Source organism: Podarcis muralis, chromosome 15 (assembly GCF_964188315.1).
Source record: "Podarcis muralis chromosome 15, rPodMur119.hap1.1, whole genome shotgun sequence".
NCBI classification, from domain to species: domain Eukaryota; kingdom Metazoa; phylum Chordata; class Lepidosauria; order Squamata; family Lacertidae; genus Podarcis; species Podarcis muralis.
This window is the reverse complement of record NC_135669.1, coordinates 7,651,890-7,673,082: the sequence shown is the minus strand read 5'-3', so window position 1 is coordinate 7,673,082 and position 21,193 is coordinate 7,651,890. Positions and strand designations below refer to the sequence as shown.

The 21,193-nt window shown below is 48.0% G+C and overlaps 1 protein-coding gene across 2 annotated transcripts; it reads right to left on the bottom strand.

Annotated features, from left to right (window-relative positions):
* Window positions 1-2,763: 2,763 nt before the first annotated feature.
* On the bottom strand, window positions 2,764-14,783 carry LOC114585930 (interleukin-36 alpha-like). 2 transcript variants are annotated; one of them, XM_028708813.2, is made up of 5 exons: window positions 14,669-14,783; window positions 6,317-6,538; window positions 6,078-6,200; window positions 4,125-4,264; window positions 2,764-3,430 (listed from the first exon to the last, which is right to left on the bottom strand). In XM_028708813.2, the coding sequence occupies exons 2-5, from the start codon at window positions 6,411-6,413 to the stop codon at window positions 3,185-3,187; spliced, it is 606 nt and encodes a 201-aa protein (XP_028564646.2). In that variant the 5' UTR covers window positions 6,414-6,538; window positions 14,669-14,783; the 3' UTR covers window positions 2,764-3,184. The 2 variants fall into 2 exon arrangements, with proteins under 2 accessions (XP_028564646.2, XP_077775596.1); XM_077919470.1 differs by lacking the exon at window positions 14,669-14,783 and adding an exon at window positions 13,544-13,748.
* Between the last annotated feature and the right edge of the window lie 6,410 nt (window positions 14,784-21,193).

Genomic DNA, 21,193 nt, shown 5'->3' with positions numbered 1-21,193 from the left:
TGCCAGCAGTGGAGGACTTTGGGCTCTCAACTTTCAGCGGCGCCCTGTGTTACTTTAAAATTAGGTGCTCCTCCCCAGCACCTCCATTCTACATCATTGTTGCAGCGCCCCTTGTGGTGCTGGCACCCAGTGTGACCAAATCTAAAACTGCTTCTGTGGCCAATGGTCAGGGGTGATGGGAGTTGGGAGATATAATATGAGACAGTGTCAAATTATAAGCAATCCTTGATGTGTAAGAAATCTAAGACACCAAACAGATGCAAGGAGGAGAGTTTCATCCCAGGTTACCATTAGCACTTTATATGTCACATTCCTGCCACAAGGCTTGCTTCTTCTAGGCTGCGATATGAGACAGAACATGATGGCTTAGTGGTCAGTAACAGCTAACCAGTAGCATTGGGGGGGGAGGGGCAGTGGCCCTGGGTGCAAAATTCTGATAAGGGTGCAACAAGGTGGAACACCTGCATGCTCCACCCCTGGGCTGGCTGGGCCAGAAGGTGGTGGAGCCGCCAAGGACACTGAGGTCCAGTGCCAAGGGTCTTCTGGTGGTTCCCTCACTGTAAGAATTGAAGTTACAGGGAATCAGACAGAGGGCCTTCTTGGTAGTGGCACCCGCCCTGTGGAACACCCTCCCACGAGATGTCAAAGAGAAGAACAACTACCAGATTTTTAGAAGATATCTGAAGGCAGCCCTGTTTAGGGAAGCTTTTAATGTTTAACAGACCACTGTATTTTAATATTCTGCTGGAAGCCGCCCAGAGTGGCTGGGGAAACCCAGGCATATGGGCAGGGTATAAATAAGTTGTTGTTGTAAGGTGTGCAGCCACCAGCAGTGGCAGCACCAGCAGTCATGTGCTTCATGGACTCCATGTGCCCCCCCCCCCGGGACATGCCTCCACCGCAGCTGCCCAGTTCACTAGGGAGGTGCAACACTTGCCCTGCGCCAGCAACCCATGCTACACCACTGCGGCTAACTACAAGTTTAGATCCACCGTGCCATATTTAAAATAGAAACAAAACAAAAAGCAGTACTCAGATGCTCTTCTTCATTCTGAACAATTCATTTCACTGTAGCGCTGGACTCTCTCTTCATCTCCTTAGTTTGCAGACCCGGAAAGCACAGAATTTCTGCCAAGGTCCCCTTTCTTTCCTCCTCTTTCAGATCCCCAGATACTGCCAACTCTTCCCTCCTCTCCTCCACTGCTGCATTTGCCCAGGTTCATTTATCTCGGGGCAGAGCAATTTGAATTCTATTGTGACGAATGCCTCTATGATTACTGCAATAAAAAGGAGAGATTTGCAGCCTCTTGTGTTTCTGAGCTAATACTGCCACCCATTTATTTCATCAATTGTGCATCGCACCAGTGGTTAATGGCATGCCCCTCTCAGGAATGAAGAGGGTGGGGGTGTGGGGGGGTGTGAATGGAAATGTTTCCAGTTTAAAAAGGAAGTTGCTTCAGTTTCATCTTCCCTTGTCACTTTTAAAGATGTGTGAAAAGAACAAATTCCTTTTTTGAGTGGCCAGGGGACAACCGCGAGATATATCATTGTGCAAGGGAAAACACAAGGACGTTACCAAAGATGGCTGTGCAACGGATTTTGCAGCAAGAACCCGCTTGTTGTGCAACAAGCTTCCACTAGCACAGTTGTTGCATTGGATTCCTTTGAACTCTGCCATCCACTAGTACATGGGCTCTTGTACTGGAAAACGGACCATTTCACAGGGGTTGAGATATGTCCCTTGATATCTAAAACTACGACGCCTACAATGATGAAAATCAGGAGCAGTGTTTGTGTTCTGGAAGAATGAAAACTTCCATTCCGGTATGAATACCTATTTTACAAGCTATAAATTTGGGAGATCCAGGATGGTTATCTTAGAATCGTAGAATTGTAGAGTTGGGAGGGACTTTAAGGCATAGCTGTCAACTTTTCCATTTTTTTTGTGAGGAATCCTATTCAGAACAAGGGAATTTCCCTTTAAAAAAGGAAAACGTTGACAGCTATGCTTTCAGGGTCTTCAAATTCAACCGCCTGCAATGCAGTAATCTTTTGTCCAATGTGGGGCTCATATTATGATAATGTCACATGCCCCATAGGAGTCTCTAAGCATCTTACAAAAATTTTAGAGCATAAATTTTTATATGGCTAGTATTGGGGAGAATCGGTTAAAAAACTCCTTTGCAGATTTTAATACCTGTTTTACAAGTTGTACACTTGGAGAGTCAGTGTGATAGGAGGTTCAAATACAGTCATACCTTGGTTCTCGAATGTTATGCATTCCAGAAATCCATTCAACTTCCAAAACGTTTGAAAACCAAGGCATGGCTTCCGATTGGCTGCAGGAGCTTCCTGCACTCAATCGGAAGCCACGCTGGACATTTGGCCTCCAAAAAACATTCGCAAACCAGAACACTCACTTCCGAGTTTGTGGCATTTGGGAGGCAAAACGTTCAAGTCACAAGGCGTTCAAGAACCAAGGTACGACTGTACCTGTTCAGCCATAAAGTTGACTGGGTGCCCTTTGGCTAGTCAGTAACCATTTCCCAGTCTCACTTGTTTCATAGGGTTGTTGTAAGTAAGGATGGCAGACCAATCCAATCCAATCCAGTTTAATGATTTATTAAATGTGTATACCATCCTTTATCTGTAGATCTCAAGGTGGTTCACAACATAAAAATACAGGATAAAAACACAAGATACATGATTTTAAAAAAAGAACCAAAAACCACAAATCAATAGCCACCTTCCTCCTTCCGCAAGTACATTTAAAAGGGGTATAAGATAATTTTATTTCACATAAATAATTCACTCTTTTGGAAACAATGCATAAATTGAAACACCGTCATCCAAATTTGCCTTTCTGAATTTTGCAGGCAGTTTCCCCAACCAAGTCATATGTACAAAAAGGCACATGCTAGAGTTAAAGTGTGCAGAAAATTGCATATGCTGGTGGAAAATGACACAAAAAATGCCGTGTATTGAGGGGGAAATACTTTGCAAAAAAATATGCAAAGTAGCATTAAATGTGTATAGCAGGGAAAAAATTGCATTAAAATGCTAATGAATTTTCAGTAGGACTTCAAAAAAATGTATAGCAGGCATGGAAATGTGGGGTATTGAACCTAAGGATGGAAAAATTATATCTGTGGGACTTCATTCTACCACACCACCTATACAGGGTCTATAGAATGGCAACAGCACCTCCTGCCCCTTTATTTGTTTTTTCCATGAAAAAATCAGTGATCTCAGCACCTCCTTGCTGGCTCAAACCAATAGGCTTGTTTGGCTCCGGCGAACTGCTAAGAAACCATCCTGGGAATGCTACAGATTCAAAGCTGCCAGTCTCCTTGCCGCTGGCGGTCTTGCAGAGGAAACTGAAGTTCTTGGATTCCTGTTTTTTATTATATAGATCCATAATTTTTTCTCCCTTAAAAACAAACAAACATTTTCACAACAATCGGCCAAATAATTTATTTAAATTCATCCAACAAAACAAGAGACCCTCTGTTGCCTCATAAAATCCTCTGCAGGGTTAAGGAGGCATGGCAGTACTGAGCAATCCTAAGTATTGGAAGCCAGTAGAACTCACACAAGCCAGCCTAAGTTACCCCTGCTCCCAATTCCATTATGTTGGCGGCAAGGAAATAAATATAGGTATTAGAAGAGAATTCCTGGATGCCAGGGTGCAGGTTTGGGGCAAGTACTCTTTGGTGAGAGAACCCCAGCAGAAATTTAAAATCACAAAATATGTAGCAAAGTAAAGGGTGGAAATATAGGCTGTTAGACCTTTAAAATGTGCCTTTCTAAGTTCCTTCAAAGTTTGTCTCTTCCCCCAAAGGCAAAAAAATAAGTTAAAAATTGGTTTACTTACAAACACTTCAAAGGCCAGGTTCATGTGCTTTCCCATACATCAGTCAGAAGACACAGGCAGTAAAAATTGGCTTAGTTACAGTGGTGAAAGTTCCTAAATTATTGGTACAGGAACTCAAGGGAGGCTTGTTAGAGCCATGTGGTCTGAGTTTGGAGCAGCCAGCTCAGACCTCATATGCTGAGCTTCTCATATAGACTAGGGGTGACAAATATGGAATCAAAAGAGACATTGAAGCACAAATGATACTCACCACTAACTTTAGCCGAGGTTGACCACCAACTTCCACACAGGACAAAGTACGTTGCCCATCTTCCTTACCCATAAAGATGGCGGATGTTCTGTCATCTTTTTCCCCAATAATTTTATCTGGGACCACAGCAATTAACCCCTCTGGAGGTGAGCAGCTCAGAAACAGGATCAGTGGAGGGAAAGAGAGAGGAAGAGCGGGAGGAAGGGAGAGAGAGCATTATTGGTACAGGAGTCTTAGGTGACTGGAAGGCCATCAATCAGAATGAAAGCTGTTGAAGTGACCCATAAGAACAAGTCTCTAGAAAGGAGCTCAACCCCTATACTAGAAGTATGTTCAATGTTCATATCATGAGAGGTCCACTGCATAGCACAGGAGCTTCCACAACGCACAAGCAATTTTGTATCTTGAAGTGACCTTCAGTCCTCTTACACATTGTTTTTACTCCTAAAATGGGTGCTAAGCTCAGAGGTAGCACACATTGTTCTGCAGGCATGTGTTCTACCAGTGAATTACAGACCTTCCCTGTCAACCATTATAACAGGTGAGGGTAAAGCAACAGCTCTCAACACCCTTGGCTATTGGCCATGCCTCTTAGGGCAACTGGAGGGTCAAACTTTCCCTGCACCTGCATTAGAGGCTTGTTTCGTAACATTGTTCTTTGTTGCTTCTGTGCAGTGCCTGCTGCTTGCATCTTGTCCATGGTGCCTCATTTTAGTCCATACCGGCCTTTCCCTCTGCAATCTCAGAGTTATTTGTTCCATTTGGGGAGCTGTTCTCAAGCTGGATGGGTTTTTCCAATTGAAACACCCTGCCAGCTGTATCTTCCTGCTATGGCTTGCTAACTATCCAAATGTGTAGATCTGAAAGAAGGGAGGCACAGAAAGATATTTCAATATAAGGCTGTGGTGAATCTACTATGGAGGCCACTCACCACAGTTGCAACACACATGCAACATCTTTTCCTGTAGCATGAAGACGGCATTTTCTAGGCTGATGAGAAGCAAAGCTTGCACAATGCTGATTGACTGGCTCCATCTGTCATCTGAAGCTGAAGCAGGAATGGAGGACCTGTCCCTCCCACTCATGGTTGTTCTTAGACGTCAACTTCCAGCCAACATGGCCAATGGTCCATGCAATATTTGGAGGGGCACAGGCTCCCCATCTCCAAGTTAAAAAGTTCATGTGGCAGGTGGTATGACAGATCATTCTCTGACTGATACCCTTGGAGAACCACTGCCAATTGGAATAAGTGAGACAAGATGGACTAACCTTGGAATAAGAGAGATGGACCAGTGATCTGGGCAGGAAGGAGCAATGGTTTGACTTGGTATAAGGCACCTGCCTATGCAACTAGTGACTAAAGGCATTGCATTAGAACAGACTCAGCCCAGAACTCTCCTCTTCCCCATTTCACAGTGGCTCTCATGAACCCCATGGATAAGTCCCACAAGAGGATTGCTGAGCCTTGTTTAAGAAGATGCTGCCGAGTCACTGGGTTGGCCTTGCAACTAGGCAAAGTGGGACACTCACTTCAGGCAGCACATCCCTGTGTACCTAAGCTAGTCCATTTCCCCTGGGTGTGGTCAAGGATGTTGTCCCATTACTAGTGTTGAAGTAAGATTCAACTGCCAATGCCAGGCAGATTCTAGCATATGTGGAATGGGAAGACACTATCTTGTCCTTCACCCAAGACAACAGGGCCTGCCCTACCATTAGGAAGAGTGAACCTATCTTGTTCCTAGCATTAAAAAAAATATTCAACTGCCAATCCAATTAGCTTCCATGCCTAGAATGAAGGATGGGCATTAGCTTGTCCTTTGCCTCAGGCAGAAAAATGTATTGGACCAGCCCTGCTGAATCAGACACCTCCCTGAAACTAGGTTACCTAGTTCCACTTGAAAACAGCCAGCCACCTGGGGTGGAGGAACTGAGAAACATGGTAGGAGCTGTTACCTGGTGAGTTGGAATTTCTGGGAGCTGAGAGCAGCTGGTCACCCACTAACAAGAGGTACTTCTGGTTAATATCCCAAATTTTGAAGTACCAGGGATCTGGTAATGACTGGATCACAACCGTACCTGGATGGTTAAAAAGGCAAAAATGTAAAAATCGAAACTATTGGCATAATGATGATTGGCATAGTTTGGAAACTTAGCTTGAGCTATGAATAGAAAAGTAAAGAATCATTTTTCACCTGGAGGTGGCTTCTTAAAATGATTGAATAAATCTTTCATTTCCTGCTGTACAGTTTTGTGGGGCTTCCTCATTTCAGCCTCTCCCATTTTCTCCATTTCTTCTTGATGAGTGGTTGAGGTTCAGACTGTATGAAGTTCGGATTTCTGCAGGTGGAGCTTTTAAAAAAGAGTGACGTCTTACGCTGCGATCCCCGATGAGCTTCCGTTTTGGTTTATTTCATCTATAGATCATAGAATGACAAACAGACAGTAGCAATATATGAAACTACACAATTCTTATAACTAACATCCTTTGTACTCCCAATGATGTGAACTATTGTAAAACCTTTGTCAATTCATAGTTTGTTTGTTTATTTGTTTGTTTGTTTGTTTGTTTGTTGGTTGGTTGGTTGGTTGGTTTGCTTTCTTGGCATAAATGTATCTATTTTAAAGCAATAAAGATATACACATATGTCAGGGTTGCTTCAAGATCCTAGCTCACAGAGGATCACGCTAGCCAACGGTCATTAAGTAAAAGTCTTTATTGAGTTACAGTTTCCATTCTCAAGCTGCTGCGTGCAACCCTACGTCTAGTAGCTAGATCGGCGAAGCTCCGTCTGAATCTCCGCCCCTCGTACACCAACTTAATATCCTAGCCCTGCTCCACCTTTTCCGCCTGACTGTTCTTCTCTGGGTCCCTCTGCCCCCCTGGGTCTCTTCCTTCCGGGATTCTTCGGACGCTGACCCCCCGGACTCTCCTGTCTCCTTGCGCCGGGCTTTAGGACCCGGCTCTCTTTCCGGGCTGCCTACTGCGCCTCCTTCCTGTGCATTTGAACTTGGCGCGCGCGCCCAACCTTCCACCTTCCGTCTAACCGTTTCTTCGCTCCCAGATGGAGGTGTGGCCACCCCTGACTCGTGCCCTCCCTCCTGCTGTGAGCTGCCAGCGCTTGCCCCCTGGCTCCTTTCCTCTTCCCTGCTCTCTGGCGGTGACGCTGGACCCGATCTCCAACTGCTCTCCTCTGATTCCCCTCTGGCTCTATCTCCCTGGGGTGCCCCCCTAAACTCCCCCCTTGCTTTGGCCACTGGTGCTCCTTTCTGTGAATCCTCCGACTCACTGGAGAGACTCGGAGATCTCGGGTCGTCGTCATCGCTCATCCTTTCTTCTGCCTCCTCCCCTTCGCTCTCTGTTTCCTCCCTTGCCCTTGCCTCTGCTCCTGAACCCCTGACATCCATCCCCCCCTCGAAGCCCCCCACTCCCCCTTCCCCTCCTTCCGGTGCTGGAGCTGGGTGCTGCTGCGTCAAGGAGACGAATGTCGGGTACCGTTCGGTTCCCGTAGCGGGCCTCCCTCCGAAGTCTTCCGGTTCTTCCTCCCTTCTCTCGTCGACGACGGTCACCTCTGCTTCCATCTCTGTGCCGCCGTGCTCGAAACCTGGATCGTCCCCGAAAATGTCCATGTCCGTCTCTCCCTCGCTTCCTCCAGGCGGCGTTGCTCGGCCTGGACCTTCTTGCCACTTCCTGCGCCACTGTTCCTCTGGTTTGTCGTCCCACCAATACGAGGGTTCTGAGGCAGATCCCGAGGGCGACCCCTCCGGGGAACGGACGTCTCGTATCGGGTCCTCGTCAGAGTCGAACCCCCGGAACGTGCTGCCCGAAAGCGTGGGTGTGAAAAGCCAGTCGTCGAAAAAGTCTGCTGGCATCGGTCTATGTGGGAAGAGGGCATGAAACTCGTCTTTGAGCAGAGGTTCGTCCAAGGCGTAGTCCGGCACCCAACTGTTCGCACTGGCCGGGGTGCCCTCCCTGGCGAGAAAGTATTCTACCCCTTCTTCCCCCCATCTGGAATCCAAAATCTCTGTGACTTCGTTGATGCGCTCCTTCCGTGCCACTCCTGCGTGCCCTGTTCTGTCTCTGGCCGGACTCTGCGCCGTTCCGGGTTCCTGAAACCTGTGCGGTGCCTTGTAGGGAGTGAGCACCGATCTGTGGAATACCGGATGCATTCTGGAACCCTCCGGAAGCGCCAGCCTGAAGGCCACCGGGTTGACCTGCTCTTCGACTTGATAGGGCCCCAGTTGCTTATGCCCTAGTTTCTTCTTGGCCAACGACCTGGCCGGCACTGCGTGGGCTGCTAACCAGACCCAGTCCCCCACGTGTAGCTCTTCGCCAACCCTTCTGCGTTTGTCCGCTTGTACCTTGTATGCGTGCTTGGCCAGCTCCAGGTGGCGCCTCAGCTGATCGTGGACTTCCTGCAGTTCCGACGCGAACGCATCTGCCGTCTGCGGCTCCCCTTCCCCCAGCCTTTCCAGTCCCGGGAAGGTTCTGGGGTGCCTCCCGTTGTTGGCGAAGAACGGTGTGACCCCCGTGGACACGTGCTTCGTGTTGTTGTAAGCGAACTCGGCGAGCGGCAGGTAATCCACCCACGTCGCAGGCTGTTGATTTGCATAGCACCTCAAGTACTGCTGCATGATGGCATTGACCCGCTCTGCTTGCCCGTTGGTTTGCGGGTGTCTCGCCGACGCCAGGTTGATCTTGACGTTCAGGAAGCCCATCAGCCGCTGCCAGAAATTTGAGATGAACTGCCGCCCCCGGTCGGACAGAATAGACCGTGGCAGACCGTGAACCTTGAACACGTGGTCTATGAACAGTTTGGCGGTTTGTTCCGCCGTGGCCACCTTCGCACACGGAATGAAATGTGCCATCTTGGAGAACAAGTCCACCACCACCAGCACTGCCGTCTTGCCCCTCGAGCTGGGCAGATCCGTGACAAAGTCCAGGGCCACCCTCTCCCAAGGTTCAGCCGGAGTTTGCAGCGGTTCCAACAGTCCGGCCGGCGGTCTAAGCACTGGCTTCGCCCTCTGGCAGGTGTCACACCTCGCCACGTAGTCCGCGACCTCCCTTCTCATTCCAGGCCACCAGAAATCCCTGGCTACTAGTTCCACCGTCTTCTCCTTGCCGAAGTGCCCTGCAGTGGGCGCGTCGTGCAGTTGCTGCAGCACCTTGGCGCGAAGTTCGTCTCCCGGCACGTAGATGGCCCCTTTACGGATGAGCAATCCATCTCTTAGCTGGAAACCGTCGGCCGCTGCTTTGCCCCTTTGCACCTCTGAGATCTTTGCTCGCGCGAAGGAGTCCCCTTGCAACGCTCGTCGCACCGCCTCCAGATCCACGGTTGCCGCGGCGCACGCCCACACTGTTGGTGCGAAGATGTGCATGGCGGCCGCTGGCGTTGCTTCCTCCAGATACTGTGGCTTGCGGGAGAGAGCGTCCGCCATGATGTTGGTGTCCCCCGGGACATACTCTATTCGGAAGTCGAAGTTCGCAAAGAACTCAGCCCAACGTATCTGCCTCTGGTTCAGGAACTGTGCCGTGCGCCAGTGCTCTAGGTTCTTGTGGTCCGTGCAAACCTGCACCGTGTGCTTGGCGCCGATCAGAAAGTGCCTCCACGCCTTGAACGCTGCATGAATGGCCAGCAACTCCCTGTCCCATATGGTGTAGTTCTGCTCGGACTTGCTGAGCTTCCTGGAGTAAAACGCTCCCGGTCGCCACACCCCCTGCGGGTCTTTCTGCAGCAGGACCGCCCCCACGGCTCTGTCCGAGGCGTCAGTCTCCACCCTCATCGGCTTGCTGGGGTTGACATGAAGCAGCTGCTCTTCCGACGCGAAGAGACGCTTGAGTGCCTGAAAGGACTGTTCCGCCTGCTCTGTCCAAATGAACTTCTTTTTCTTGGAGCTAAGCGTGTCAGTGATGGCCGCCGTCTGCATAGCGAAGCCCTTGATAAACTTGCGATAGAAGTTCGCAAAGCCGACAAACCGTTGGACCTCCTTCCGGTTGCGCGGGCTCTTCCAATCCAACACCGCTCGAACCTTGGCGCTGTCCATGGCGAGCCCCTTGTCAGACAGCTTGTAGCCCAGAAAATCCACCTCCGTCACGTCAAATTGGCACTTCTCCAGCTTGGCGTAGAGCCTATGGTGCTTCAGCCTGTTCAGTACTTCCTTGACGTGTTTGTCATGCTCCTGTTGCGACTCCGAAAAGATCAGGATGTCATCTAAGAAACAGACGCACGTCTTGTAGAGGAGTCCCGCCAACACGTGATGCATGAATGCTTGAAAAACGTGGGAGCCATTTTGCAATCCAAAAGGCATAACTCTATATTCGTAGGTCCCCAGTGGCGTGAACATGGCTGTTTTCCACTCGTCTCCCTCCCGCATGCGAATGAGGTTGTACGCACCTCGCAGATCCAATTTGGTGAACACTCTGCCCTTCCGCACCTTTGCGAGGAGGTCGTCAATTCGGGGCATGGGGAAGTCCGACGGCTTAGTCACACTGTTCAAGATCCTGTAATCCACTACGAGCCTCTTTTGGGGCGTATCCCGCTTCTTAACGAAGAACACCGGGCTGCCTCCCACCGCCTTGGACTCTCGGATGAAGCCGCGCTCCAAATTATGATCTATGAACTCCTTGAGTTCTTGCAGCTCGTCCTCTGACATGGAATACAGTCTCCCCTTAGGCAGCGCCGCCCCTGGCAGCAGGTCAATCTTGCAGTCATATGGCCTGTGAGGGGGTAGCCTGTCTGCCTCCTTCTCGCAGAAAACTTCCAAAAATTCTGCGTACTTGTGGGGAATCGCTTGCAGCGTGCCTAGCAGTAGCTGTGACTCCTCTTCCTCTCCTTCCTGCCTGGGCACGATGCAGTGTTCAGCACAAAAGGAAGAGCCGAAGGTCAGCTGCCTCTGGTACCAAGCCAGCGTTGGGCTGTGTTTGTCCAGCCAACTCATGCCCAACACAATGGGCGTGTCCGACAATTGAGTGACGTTAAAGCTGATGACTTCTTGGTGATTCCCAAGTCGCATCACCATCGGTGGCGTCTGCTGCACCACTTGCCCTCCTAGCAGCTCCCTGCCATCCACCGTGACAACCTGCAGGGGCAGTGTGGCCGGCAGCAACTGTATAGCATGCTTGTTGACAAAGTCCTGCCCTATAAAGTCCGCATTGCTGCCTGAGTCAATGGTGATTGGCACGTCCATGGTGATGCCATTGGGCAGCTGGAGCGACGCGGTGAGCCTCACCACTGGTTTGGGCGGGAGGGGGTTCACGGGCTGTAAAATCTCTGGGGACTGCATCATTAATACGTCTGGCTGGGCCCCAGTGCCTCTTCCTCCAGCCAGACAGCGTCGTTTCCCTGCTGTGGTTCTCCTTGCTGCGTTGCTGCAGTCGCCATTGCTGAGGCTGCAGTGAGCTTGTGGAGCCTCTGGGGACACTCTTTCGCCATATGCCCTGGCTCCTCACAGACGTAACACTTCCTGTTCCCTCTAGGAGGCTTCGCTTTCACTGCTGCTGGTGCTAGGGCTCTGGTTGCTGACTGAGCCCTGGCACCTCCAACCTCCATCGGTTCAGCTCCTCCCCCTGGCGGAGGCGTGGATTGCGTACGTGCTGCTTCTCTGGGAAAGAAGGAGGAGCCCCTGGCTGGTTCGCGCCCTCCACGCCCTTCGTCCCTGCTCCACGGACGTCCTTCCAGCCGTACCCCCACTGCCAGCGCCCTCTGCACGACCTCCTGGGTGGTCCGGGGTCTCTCCCCCCTCGCAATCTCATCTTTTACAGAGCTGTTTAGTCCCTCCCAGAAAAGGTCTCTTACAGGGGTCGCATCTCTGTCCCATTCTAGGGCACTGGCCAAGGCGAAAAAGCGGGCATGGTACTGCCGTACGCTGGCCCTTCCCTGCTTCAGTCCATGAATCTGTTGCCGAGCAAGATCCACGTCAATGCTTGATAAAAAACACGCATCCATCGCTTTAATAAAGGCATTCGCATTTTGGAGCGCCGGATCGTTATCCCTCCATAAATTGCGCAGCCATGCTCTGGCATCCCCATGCAAATAAGACATGATGAACCCCACTTTCTCTTGCTCATCTCTAAAATCTTTACTCAGCAGTTGCAGTGCACACAGTACGTCTGCTTTAAAATTGGGATACTGTTGCAGGTTCCCATCGAAGTGAGAGACCAGACCGCCTGTGCGTCTCCCCAACCCAATCCCCTCTGGTTTGGGTGTCTGTTGCCCTTGCTTCGTAAGCACTTCCAACCTGACCTGGAGATCCCTGTAGGCGGCAGCTGCGTCCTCCTCTCTCTTCCTGGATGCGAGAGCCTCGGCATTCAGCTGTGACACTGCTTCTCTGAGTTCCGCTATCTGCTGTTCAGCCGTCATGTCGGCTGCCGTTCGTGAGCTCACTAGTAGGCACCTGCTTCTCTCCTCTCCTCGAGGCTGTAGATGCCCACAATACGAGAGACGGAGCTTACTGTCAGGGTTGCTTCAAGATCCTAGCTCACAGAGGATCACGCTAGCCAACGGTCATTAAGTAAAAGTCTTTATTGAGTTACAGTTTCCATTCTCAAGCTGCTGCGTGCAACCCTACGTCTAGTAGCTAGATCGGCGAAGCTCCGTCTGAATCTCCGCCCCTCGTACACCAACTTAATATCCTAGCCCTGCTCCACCTTTTCCGCCTGACTGTTCTTCTCTGGGTCCCTCTGCCCCCCTGGGTCTCTTCCTTCCGGGATTCTTCGGACGCTGACCCCCCGGACTCTCCTGTCTCCTTGCGCCGGGCTTTAGGACCCGGCTCTCTTTCCGGGCTGCCTACTGCGCCTCCTTCCTGTGCATTTGAACTTGGCGCGCGCGCCCAACCTTCCACCTTCCGTCTAACCGTTTCTTCGCTCCCAGATGGAGGTGTGGCCACCCCTGACTCGTGCCCTCCCTCCTGCTGTGAGCTGCCAGCGCTTGCCCCCTGGCTCCTTTCCTCTTCCCTGCTCTCTGGCGGTGACGCTGGACCCGATCTCCAACTGCTCTCCTCTGATTCCCCTCTGGCTCTATCTCCCTGGGGTGCCCCCCTAAACTCCCCCCTTGCTTTGGCCACTGGTGCTCCTTTCTGTGAATCCTCCGACTCACTGGAGAGACTCGGAGATCTCGGGTCGTCGTCATCGCTCATCCTTTCTTCTGCCTCCTCCCCTTCGCTCTCTGTTTCCTCCCTTGCCCTTGCCTCTGCTCCTGAACCCCTGACAACATAGATCATAGAATGGTAGAGTTGAAAGGGACAATTCGGGTCAACTAATCCAATCCCTTGAAATATAGGAATCTCAACTAAAGCGTGCAGGACAGTGTCTTGCCAAAGGCAAGGTGGTTCTTTTAAAATGAGATTCAGAAGCAATACAAAATACACAAGTGAGTGAGAAGATTAAAGATTTTATTCTGAAACAGTAAGCAATGTATACATACCAAGCAAGTACTTCAATCTGCCACTTGGAAGCCCTCAAGAAGTGGCAAAGTGACTCCTCCAGGTAGCCTCCGTTTGCACAGCCCTGCAGCCGATCAGTCCATGCATGGGCTTCAGAGAAACTCTGCCCAAACCGTCAGATTTTATAGATAACCTGTGTAGCCTTCAAGACTGGCTACGTGCCGATCATCCATTAGCTACTCCCTCCCAGTGCCTCACTTTCTCAAACCACAACAAACATGAAAGAAGGTACCCAGCACTATCCTCCACAACTGATAAGGCAGCTTCACCTCCTGCCAACATTCCCAAACATTGAGGACTGTTCTCAAAAACATTCATATTGAAAAATAGCAATGAGAAGCCAAAATACATTCCATCAGAAAACTTAACAAGAGAGAGGGAAGGGGAAAGAACAGAGGCAGGAAGGGCTCCTTGTCAGACCACTAGCTCCTGGAGACATTCTGTCTTCCAGATGCATTTCTCATACATTCAAACCTTGGTTCCCGAACGGCTTAGTTGCCGAACAAATTGGCTCCTGAACACCGCAAACCCAGAAGTAAGTGTTCCGGTTTGCAAATGTTTTTTGGAAGACAACCATCCAACATGGCTTCGGCATGAGTGCAGGACGCTCCTGCAGCCAACCGGAAGCCACTCCTTGGTTTTCGAACGGTTTCAGGACTCCTGGAACAGATTAAGTTCGAGAACCAAGGTACCACTGTACAGACAAATAGCCATCCAAGCTCTGCTTAAAAACCTCTAAGGAGAGTCCACTATCTCCCAAGGGAATCCGTTCCACTGTCCAAAACAGCCCATAGTTTGAAGCTGCCTTGTTTCGAAAGATATATCTTGCACAAAAAGAAACATGATAGATGGTGAACATTGGCAAGAGGAAAGACCAGATACAAATCCATTGCTTCACAGATGATTTGGCAGTGGAAGCAGACAATCTATCAGACTGTTCCTTAACCTGGTGCCTTCCAAATGTTGTGGACTCCAACCCGACTTAGGCAACGTTCATAGAAGATGGGAATAGCAGTCCAATAATATCTGGAAGGCAGCAGGTTGTAGACGACTAACATTTCAACACAGAGACAGGCAATTCAGATAAGTAATTAAGGAAGTGGTACCTGCGCTGGTGCGATAAAGTCCCGTGCCTTGGGAGAAATCCTTCTCTCTCTGCTCTCCCCTGGGATTTGCACAGCATTATATTGCTGCTCAGTGAGGCTGGTAGGTGTGGTTTGCATGCTTCATGCTTATTTACATGTCAGATTCTTGGCACTTGAAATACTAATTTAACCAGTTTTTCAGGTCTATCATCTGCACAAAACTTCACAGGCTCTTTGGGAAATGCCTAGTTGGATTTCCATCTGTTTTTTTGTTTGTTTTTTGAAGTTCAGTGATAGAAGTCCTTCTGAACAAGGATGGATTCACTTGACCATTTGTATTATAAAACATTTGAGAGAAAAGAGGAGACAGATCATTCTGCAATGCTGCTTGCGTAAGTCTATTGCATACAGGATGTGCTACCAAGTTTCACACTTGCGTTGCTAAAAGAACTAACTAGAAAGACTCAGCTGCTGAGTGTATTAATTGATTGAGATTGACCAACAAGCCTCATCCCCCATCTCAATTAAATACTGTTGCTTCCTCATTCCTTTGATCTCCACCATTAACTGCTAGCAGCCTGGCACCAACTTTTACACAGTAAGGAATCCAAAATTCCAGAGACAAAGGCTTGAAGCTTCTTTATTCCATCAACTCCCTGAAGGAATACTCCATTCCACCCTTCTCCAAACACTTATTCCCCACCTTTTCCTCTCTTCCAGATCTGCTCTGGTCAAGAGTTAATGTGCTGGGGGTGAGGCTGACATTTGCTGGGCTCATAGTCTGCACCAACCACAAGAACAACCTGGAAGGCTCTCGTGCTCAGCTTAACAAATGGTAGCACATTGGGCATTATGCATCTTGTGTGGAAGCAAGTGCATCTTGCACACTCGAAAATGACATTAAAACTAACTGCCTTGAAAGAACTTCTTGAAAAGGTTGGCTCCGACCCTACTTAGAATGCTAAGAATGAAACCCGCTCCCTGAACATTATGAAGAGTCCTTTGATTACAACACAATCATTCCTTTGCTTCCTCAGTACCTGAATAACATTTGCTGGGGACTAGGAACCTCAGATATGCAGATGACACAACCTTGATGGCAGAAAGTGAGGAGGAATTAAGGAACCTTTTAATGAGGGTGAAAGAGGAGAGCGCAAACTATGGTCTGAAGCTCAACATCAAAAAAACGAAGATCATGGCCACTGGGCCCATCACCTCCTGGCAAATAGACGGGGAAGAAATGGAGGCAGTGAGAGATTTTACTTTCTTGGGCTCCATGATCACTGCAGATGGTGACAGCAGTCACGAAATTAAAAGACACCTGCTCCTTGGGAGAAAAGCAATGACAAACCTAGACAACATCTTAAAAAACAGAGACATCACCTTGCCAACAAAGGTCTGTATAGTTAAAGCTATGGTTTTCCCAGTAGTGATGTATGGAAGTGAGAGCTGGATCATAAAGAAGGCTGACTGCTGAAGAATTGATGCTTTTGAACTATGGTGCTGGAGGAGACTCTTGAGAGTCCAATGGACTGCAAGAAGATCAAACGTATCCATTCTTAAGGAGATCAGCCCTGAGTGCTCACTGGAAGGACAGATCCTGAAGTTGAGGCTCCAATACTTTGGCCACCTCATGAGAAGAGAAGACTCCCTGGAAAAGACCCTGATATTGGGAAAGATGGAGGGCACAAGGAGAAGGGGACGACAGAGGACGAGATGGTTGGACAGTGTTCTCGAATCTACTAACGTGAGTTTGACCAAACTGCGGAAGGCAGTGGAAGACAGAAGTGCCTGGTGTGCTCTGGTCCATGGGGTCACGAAGAGTTGGACACGACTAAACAATTAAACCACAACAACAACAGGGAGATCATTAATGTGTGTAGGTCCCTGGCTAGCAGTTGTGGGAACACCATGCTGGGCTAGATCACCTACTAGCTTCATCCAGTGGCCTCGTCTTACATTCTATTTTTTCTGGGGGTGGGGTTTTAATAAATGAGGAACAGTCATTTATTGCCAAATCCTTGGGGTAACCTGAAACCTAATTAGCAGAGACTAATTCAGTATGCAGCCTCCATTTGGGGATTAACTCTAAACCCCGGTTCATCCCTATAATATCCGCCTAATATCTGTAGCTTCCGTTGTTGTTTCCTCATCTGGCCCCTGCTTTTTGTAACATGGATGGAGAACCTCCACACTATTTTGTTACATTTGGGACATAATAAGGGCTTCTGGCCACCACTGTAGATTTTGACCCTACATATTTGTGGTTATCAACACCAAAACCTGCCAACACCAAATATTAAAATGACCGGGGGCTCACACTATTGTGAAATTGCAAAACATATTTCCCATTTCCTCACTCAGTAGCTGGTAACTTTCCAGCTCTTGTGCCTTGGCTGTGTGAGAGTGATTTTATCTTTGCCTTCGTGGTTGAAATGGAAACAGAGTATTTTGGCAATACTCCGGGAGAAGGGACAGAAGCAAGTTTTTACTTTCACCTGGATTCACCTGGCATGAAGCTGCCTTTAAGCAAGTCCAGAGTGCTTCTCTTTCACCACTAACTTTGGAAAACCTTCACACAAGAGAAATTAGGGGAAGGGTCTCCAAGCTGTATACAGCTGTAACGTCACGCTTTAACAATCTAACTGTAAGGCACCATCCCATCTAGATATTTCTTTTTTTAAAAGCCTGCAACCATTGTCTGAGACTTCACCTTATACCACCTAAGGATTTTTGAACCTTTGTTATGGTGTTCAGAATCATCACATGTGAGTAACCTAACAAGTTTACTTGCAGGGTTTTAGAGAGCTTCCTGGGAGAGTTTTTAATCCAAGCCCGGTGGTCAATTGGCAGACCAACTCTGCATTATGAAGATGACTGCAAACGTGACATGAAGGCTGACAACGTCAACACTGCATTGCAGACAACTACCGTGCCTGGAGACAGACAGTCAAGTTGTGTATCCATAGCAGTGAGCAGAGAAGAAATGACCACTGTGAGGAGAGCAGACAGAAGAAACGCCATGGTGCATCCGCAGCACTACAACCGGACGCCTTCATCTGCCCTAGCTGCAACAAAACATGTCTCTCCTGCATTGGTCTCCACAGCACCAGCAAGCACTGTAATTCTCCAACAGTTTGTCCTCACCCCCTAAGGTACACTGACCCATTGTCTCTCAAGACAGACAGGTGCCAAGCATGGATAGCAGCAACATTCTGATTTCCCCCCCTAATACCAGTGAATTTGATCTATTAAAAATGGTTGTTGTTTTCAAAATGAAATGAAATGATTTCAGCAACTGACTCTGAGCAAGTGGCTTGTTTGGCTCAAAAAGGGCGCTGATGAACCAACCCAGAAACATCATGGATTCAAAAGAGAAAATCCCTTAGCTCTCTCCAGATCTACTGTAAATAGTGAACCTCTTTTGGGGTTTTTTTTGTTTTTTGTTTTAAAAATAAAGCTCTGTAATGCATGTTTCCTAAGAAATTATGAATGCTTAATAAAAATGAAAGGCTTGTTGTATCAATAAGACAGTGTGGCTGTTGGATTAGCAATATCTCCACCCCCGGGAACTTTAATTACCTGTTTACTTTATTCTTTTTCTTTTCTCAGTTTTACAGCAAAGAAAAGACAAGACAAAAAAATAACTGAAATCAGTAAAAGCAAACTCACAAAGCTTTCAATTAAAAGGACAGTAACCCTTAAAAGTCTGCATAGTGCTTTACCTCTCCAGACTGGGCAGGCTGCCACTGCAATGATGTCCTGTTGCAAAAAGACTACCAACCTATGAGGTCTGAAAAATCATGAAAGGGTGGTGCAAGACCCTATATTGTGATTTGGAATGCTTACAGAACAAATAGGATCCTGGGTTTTGCCTCCATCCAATGTGCTTCTAAAGTTTGATTCCTCCTCCTACATTATTTCCACCACCACCATCATCAACAACAACACTGGCTAACTGGTGTGAACTAGGACTAACTGGTGTGAATTGGCTAACTCAGATATGTGGAGGGAGATTTATTTGGTGGTAGGATACTAACTGCTAGAATATTTCCCACACAACACTGCTAAGCTCCCGAACAGAATTTGGATCAATATCTCCACTTTGTGGAATAAAGGAGGAACAGCACTTCCATAATTCTGTGTTTTATTCTGCTTTTCTCTTGTACATGGCTTTATGCTCTGAAGCAGTCTATAAATTTGTAGAATACTAATACTGCAGTCCGGGGGCGAGGAACCCATGACACTCCAGATGTTGGTGGACTCTAATTACTGTCAGCCCAAGCCAGCCAGGAATGATGGTGACTATAGAGTCCATCACATACAGTAACATTTGTGCAAACAAATCAGGAAGGACATGCACTGTTATATAACCACCCCACAAGCAAATCAGAACAAATGCTCAATGAAGTATATTGTATAACCTCTGCACAAGCAGATCAGGAAGAGTGCTAAATGAACAGATCGTCTAGGGGAGCCCTTAGACTAAAGAAGCCACTTTCCCTCCATCTATATGAGCTTGAATATTTCTGTGCAGCTGCACCTCCAACTTCACCCCCAATGAACTATGGACCCCACCTTGATAGAATAAGTTGTCAAAACCAGGCAAAGGGTCTGCAAAATTCAAGCAGGCAGATGCAAGGGAGGTTTGATTGCTTTCTCACTGAAGCTAGTGCAGCATATAGCTTGAAATCAAAGAGTTAAAAGAACCAGTTACTGTATGTAGAAAGACCTTTGCCTAAGAAATCTGCTGCGGTTTATTCTTAATGCTTGTTGCTAATTTTAGAAGTATTTTTATTCCCCTTGCACCATTTAAATACCAGGTGGACTCTGACCACCATAAATGCATGTACAGTGGTACCTCGGGCTAAGAACTTAATTAGTTCTGGAGGTCCGTTCTTACCCTGAAACTGTTCTTAATCTGAAGCACCACTTTAGCTAATGGGGCCTCCTGCTGCCGCTGCGCCACTGCTGCACAATTTCTGTTCTCATCCTGAAGCAAAGTTCTTAACCTGAGGTACGATTTCTGGGTTCGCAGAGTCTGTAACCTGAAGCGTATGTAACCTGAAGCATCTGTAGCCCGAGGTACCACTGTAGTTTTATGTTTTGATTACATAGAAATCCTGTTTGGGTGTTGCCTTCTATGGGATCTAGTCCATATCACACCCACAGAGCATCATGCTTACACAGCTCAGTAGATGGTATAGAAAGCTGTCTAGAAAGCAGAAGGTTGGGGAAAGCTAACATTCTAACCAGTGCCAGATTTAGGGCAGGAAGGAAGGAAGGAAGGAAGGAAGGAAGGAAGGAAGGAAGGAAGGAAGGAAGGAAGGAAGGAAGGCTCTATTTATGCAGTTACCTACTGAGAAGATTCATAAAAAGCAACTGCACCAAAATGAAGTTATGTGAAAATAAGAAATATTTAAGGGGCGGTGCCAAATTATAGCTTCGCTCAGGGCGACATATTACCAAAGTCTGCCCCTGTTCTAACACACGGGTAGAAAGTCCAGAGCAATAGTTGAAGGCGCTGATGTGAGAAAGTACTGTGCCTTAGTGTGAAAGATCCCTCTCTGAAGTCTCTCCTGGGCTTTACACAACATTTCATAGCTGCTTAATGGCACTGGTGGGTGTGATTTGCATGCTCCTGTGTTTCAGGATGCTTGAGTAAGGCTTGTGGCATCCTATTGTTCCCAGAAGCTGACACTTGGAAAAGTGAAGTAAAGCAACAAGCTTTTATAGGCAAGAGTCTCCTCCCTCACCTGCTTCAGCATCTCTCAGGCCCTTTTGAGAATGCCCAGGTGGATTTTACCTCTTGTATTCAAAAGGTGTTCGGGATTAGAAACACCTCTGAATCCATATAACTAATTTTTTTAGTCTTTAAGAGAGAGAGGTGGAGACAGTGCCTTCTGCAATGCTGGTTGTAGAAGTTGGTTGTTGTTAGAAATGAAATAATGGCCCCCAAGACTTAATACCTTGAGTGTCTTAAAAAGAAAACTATCTTGGACAATATTGGTAAATTAGGAAGGCTTTATTAGTTCATTTGCGCAGATGGGTGCGTTAGCATGGGATGCCAACCAGCAGCACACTGATCGAGAATTATACATGGGTTTTTAAAGTCACTCTCTCTCTCTGCTCCCTCACAGAGAAGATGTAGAAAACCCCAGTTGGTCAAAGACAAGCTGTAAATGACATAGGAAGATTTTCAAGCTAAGATTCTGGCATAATTTATAGCATAGGATTTGCAGCGAGTCAAGGAACCTGTCTGATGTATACATTTGGCAATCGTACAATACCGGAGACCTTGATCCTCAAAGCATGGCCCTTAGATAAGGGTGCTTCCCTTGAGTTAGCCAGCTTCCCAGCTTCCTAGCTTCCTACAGCAGTTCAGCTGGTCAGGTCAGGTCAGGTCGGCTTAGTTCACTCACAGTTCACTCTTTACAAGTATTTAGCCTGGGAGACTTACTTTCTGGTGTTACTTTCAGTGTCGGGGTGTCCCTATTAGCATACCCTAGTTTTAGCTTTTGAGGTATATTCTGTCTTTGGTCCCTT

What these genes read in the sequence shown, in the direction of transcription:
- LOC114585930 (XM_028708813.2), bottom strand. Translation starts at nt 6,413, where the DNA reads ATGGAGAAAATGGGAGAGGCTGAAATGAGGAAGCCCCACAAAACTGTA. An exon ending in TTTTAAGAAGCCACCTCCAG is followed by an intron (nt 6,201 to 6,316) that starts GTGAAAAATGAT and finishes TTAACCATCCAG; the next exon opens with GTACGGTTGTGATCCAGTCA. An exon ending in CAGAAATTCCAACTCACCAG is followed by an intron (nt 4,265 to 6,077) that starts GTAACAGCTCCT and finishes GCTCACCTCCAG; the next exon opens with AGGGGTTAATTGCTGTGGTC.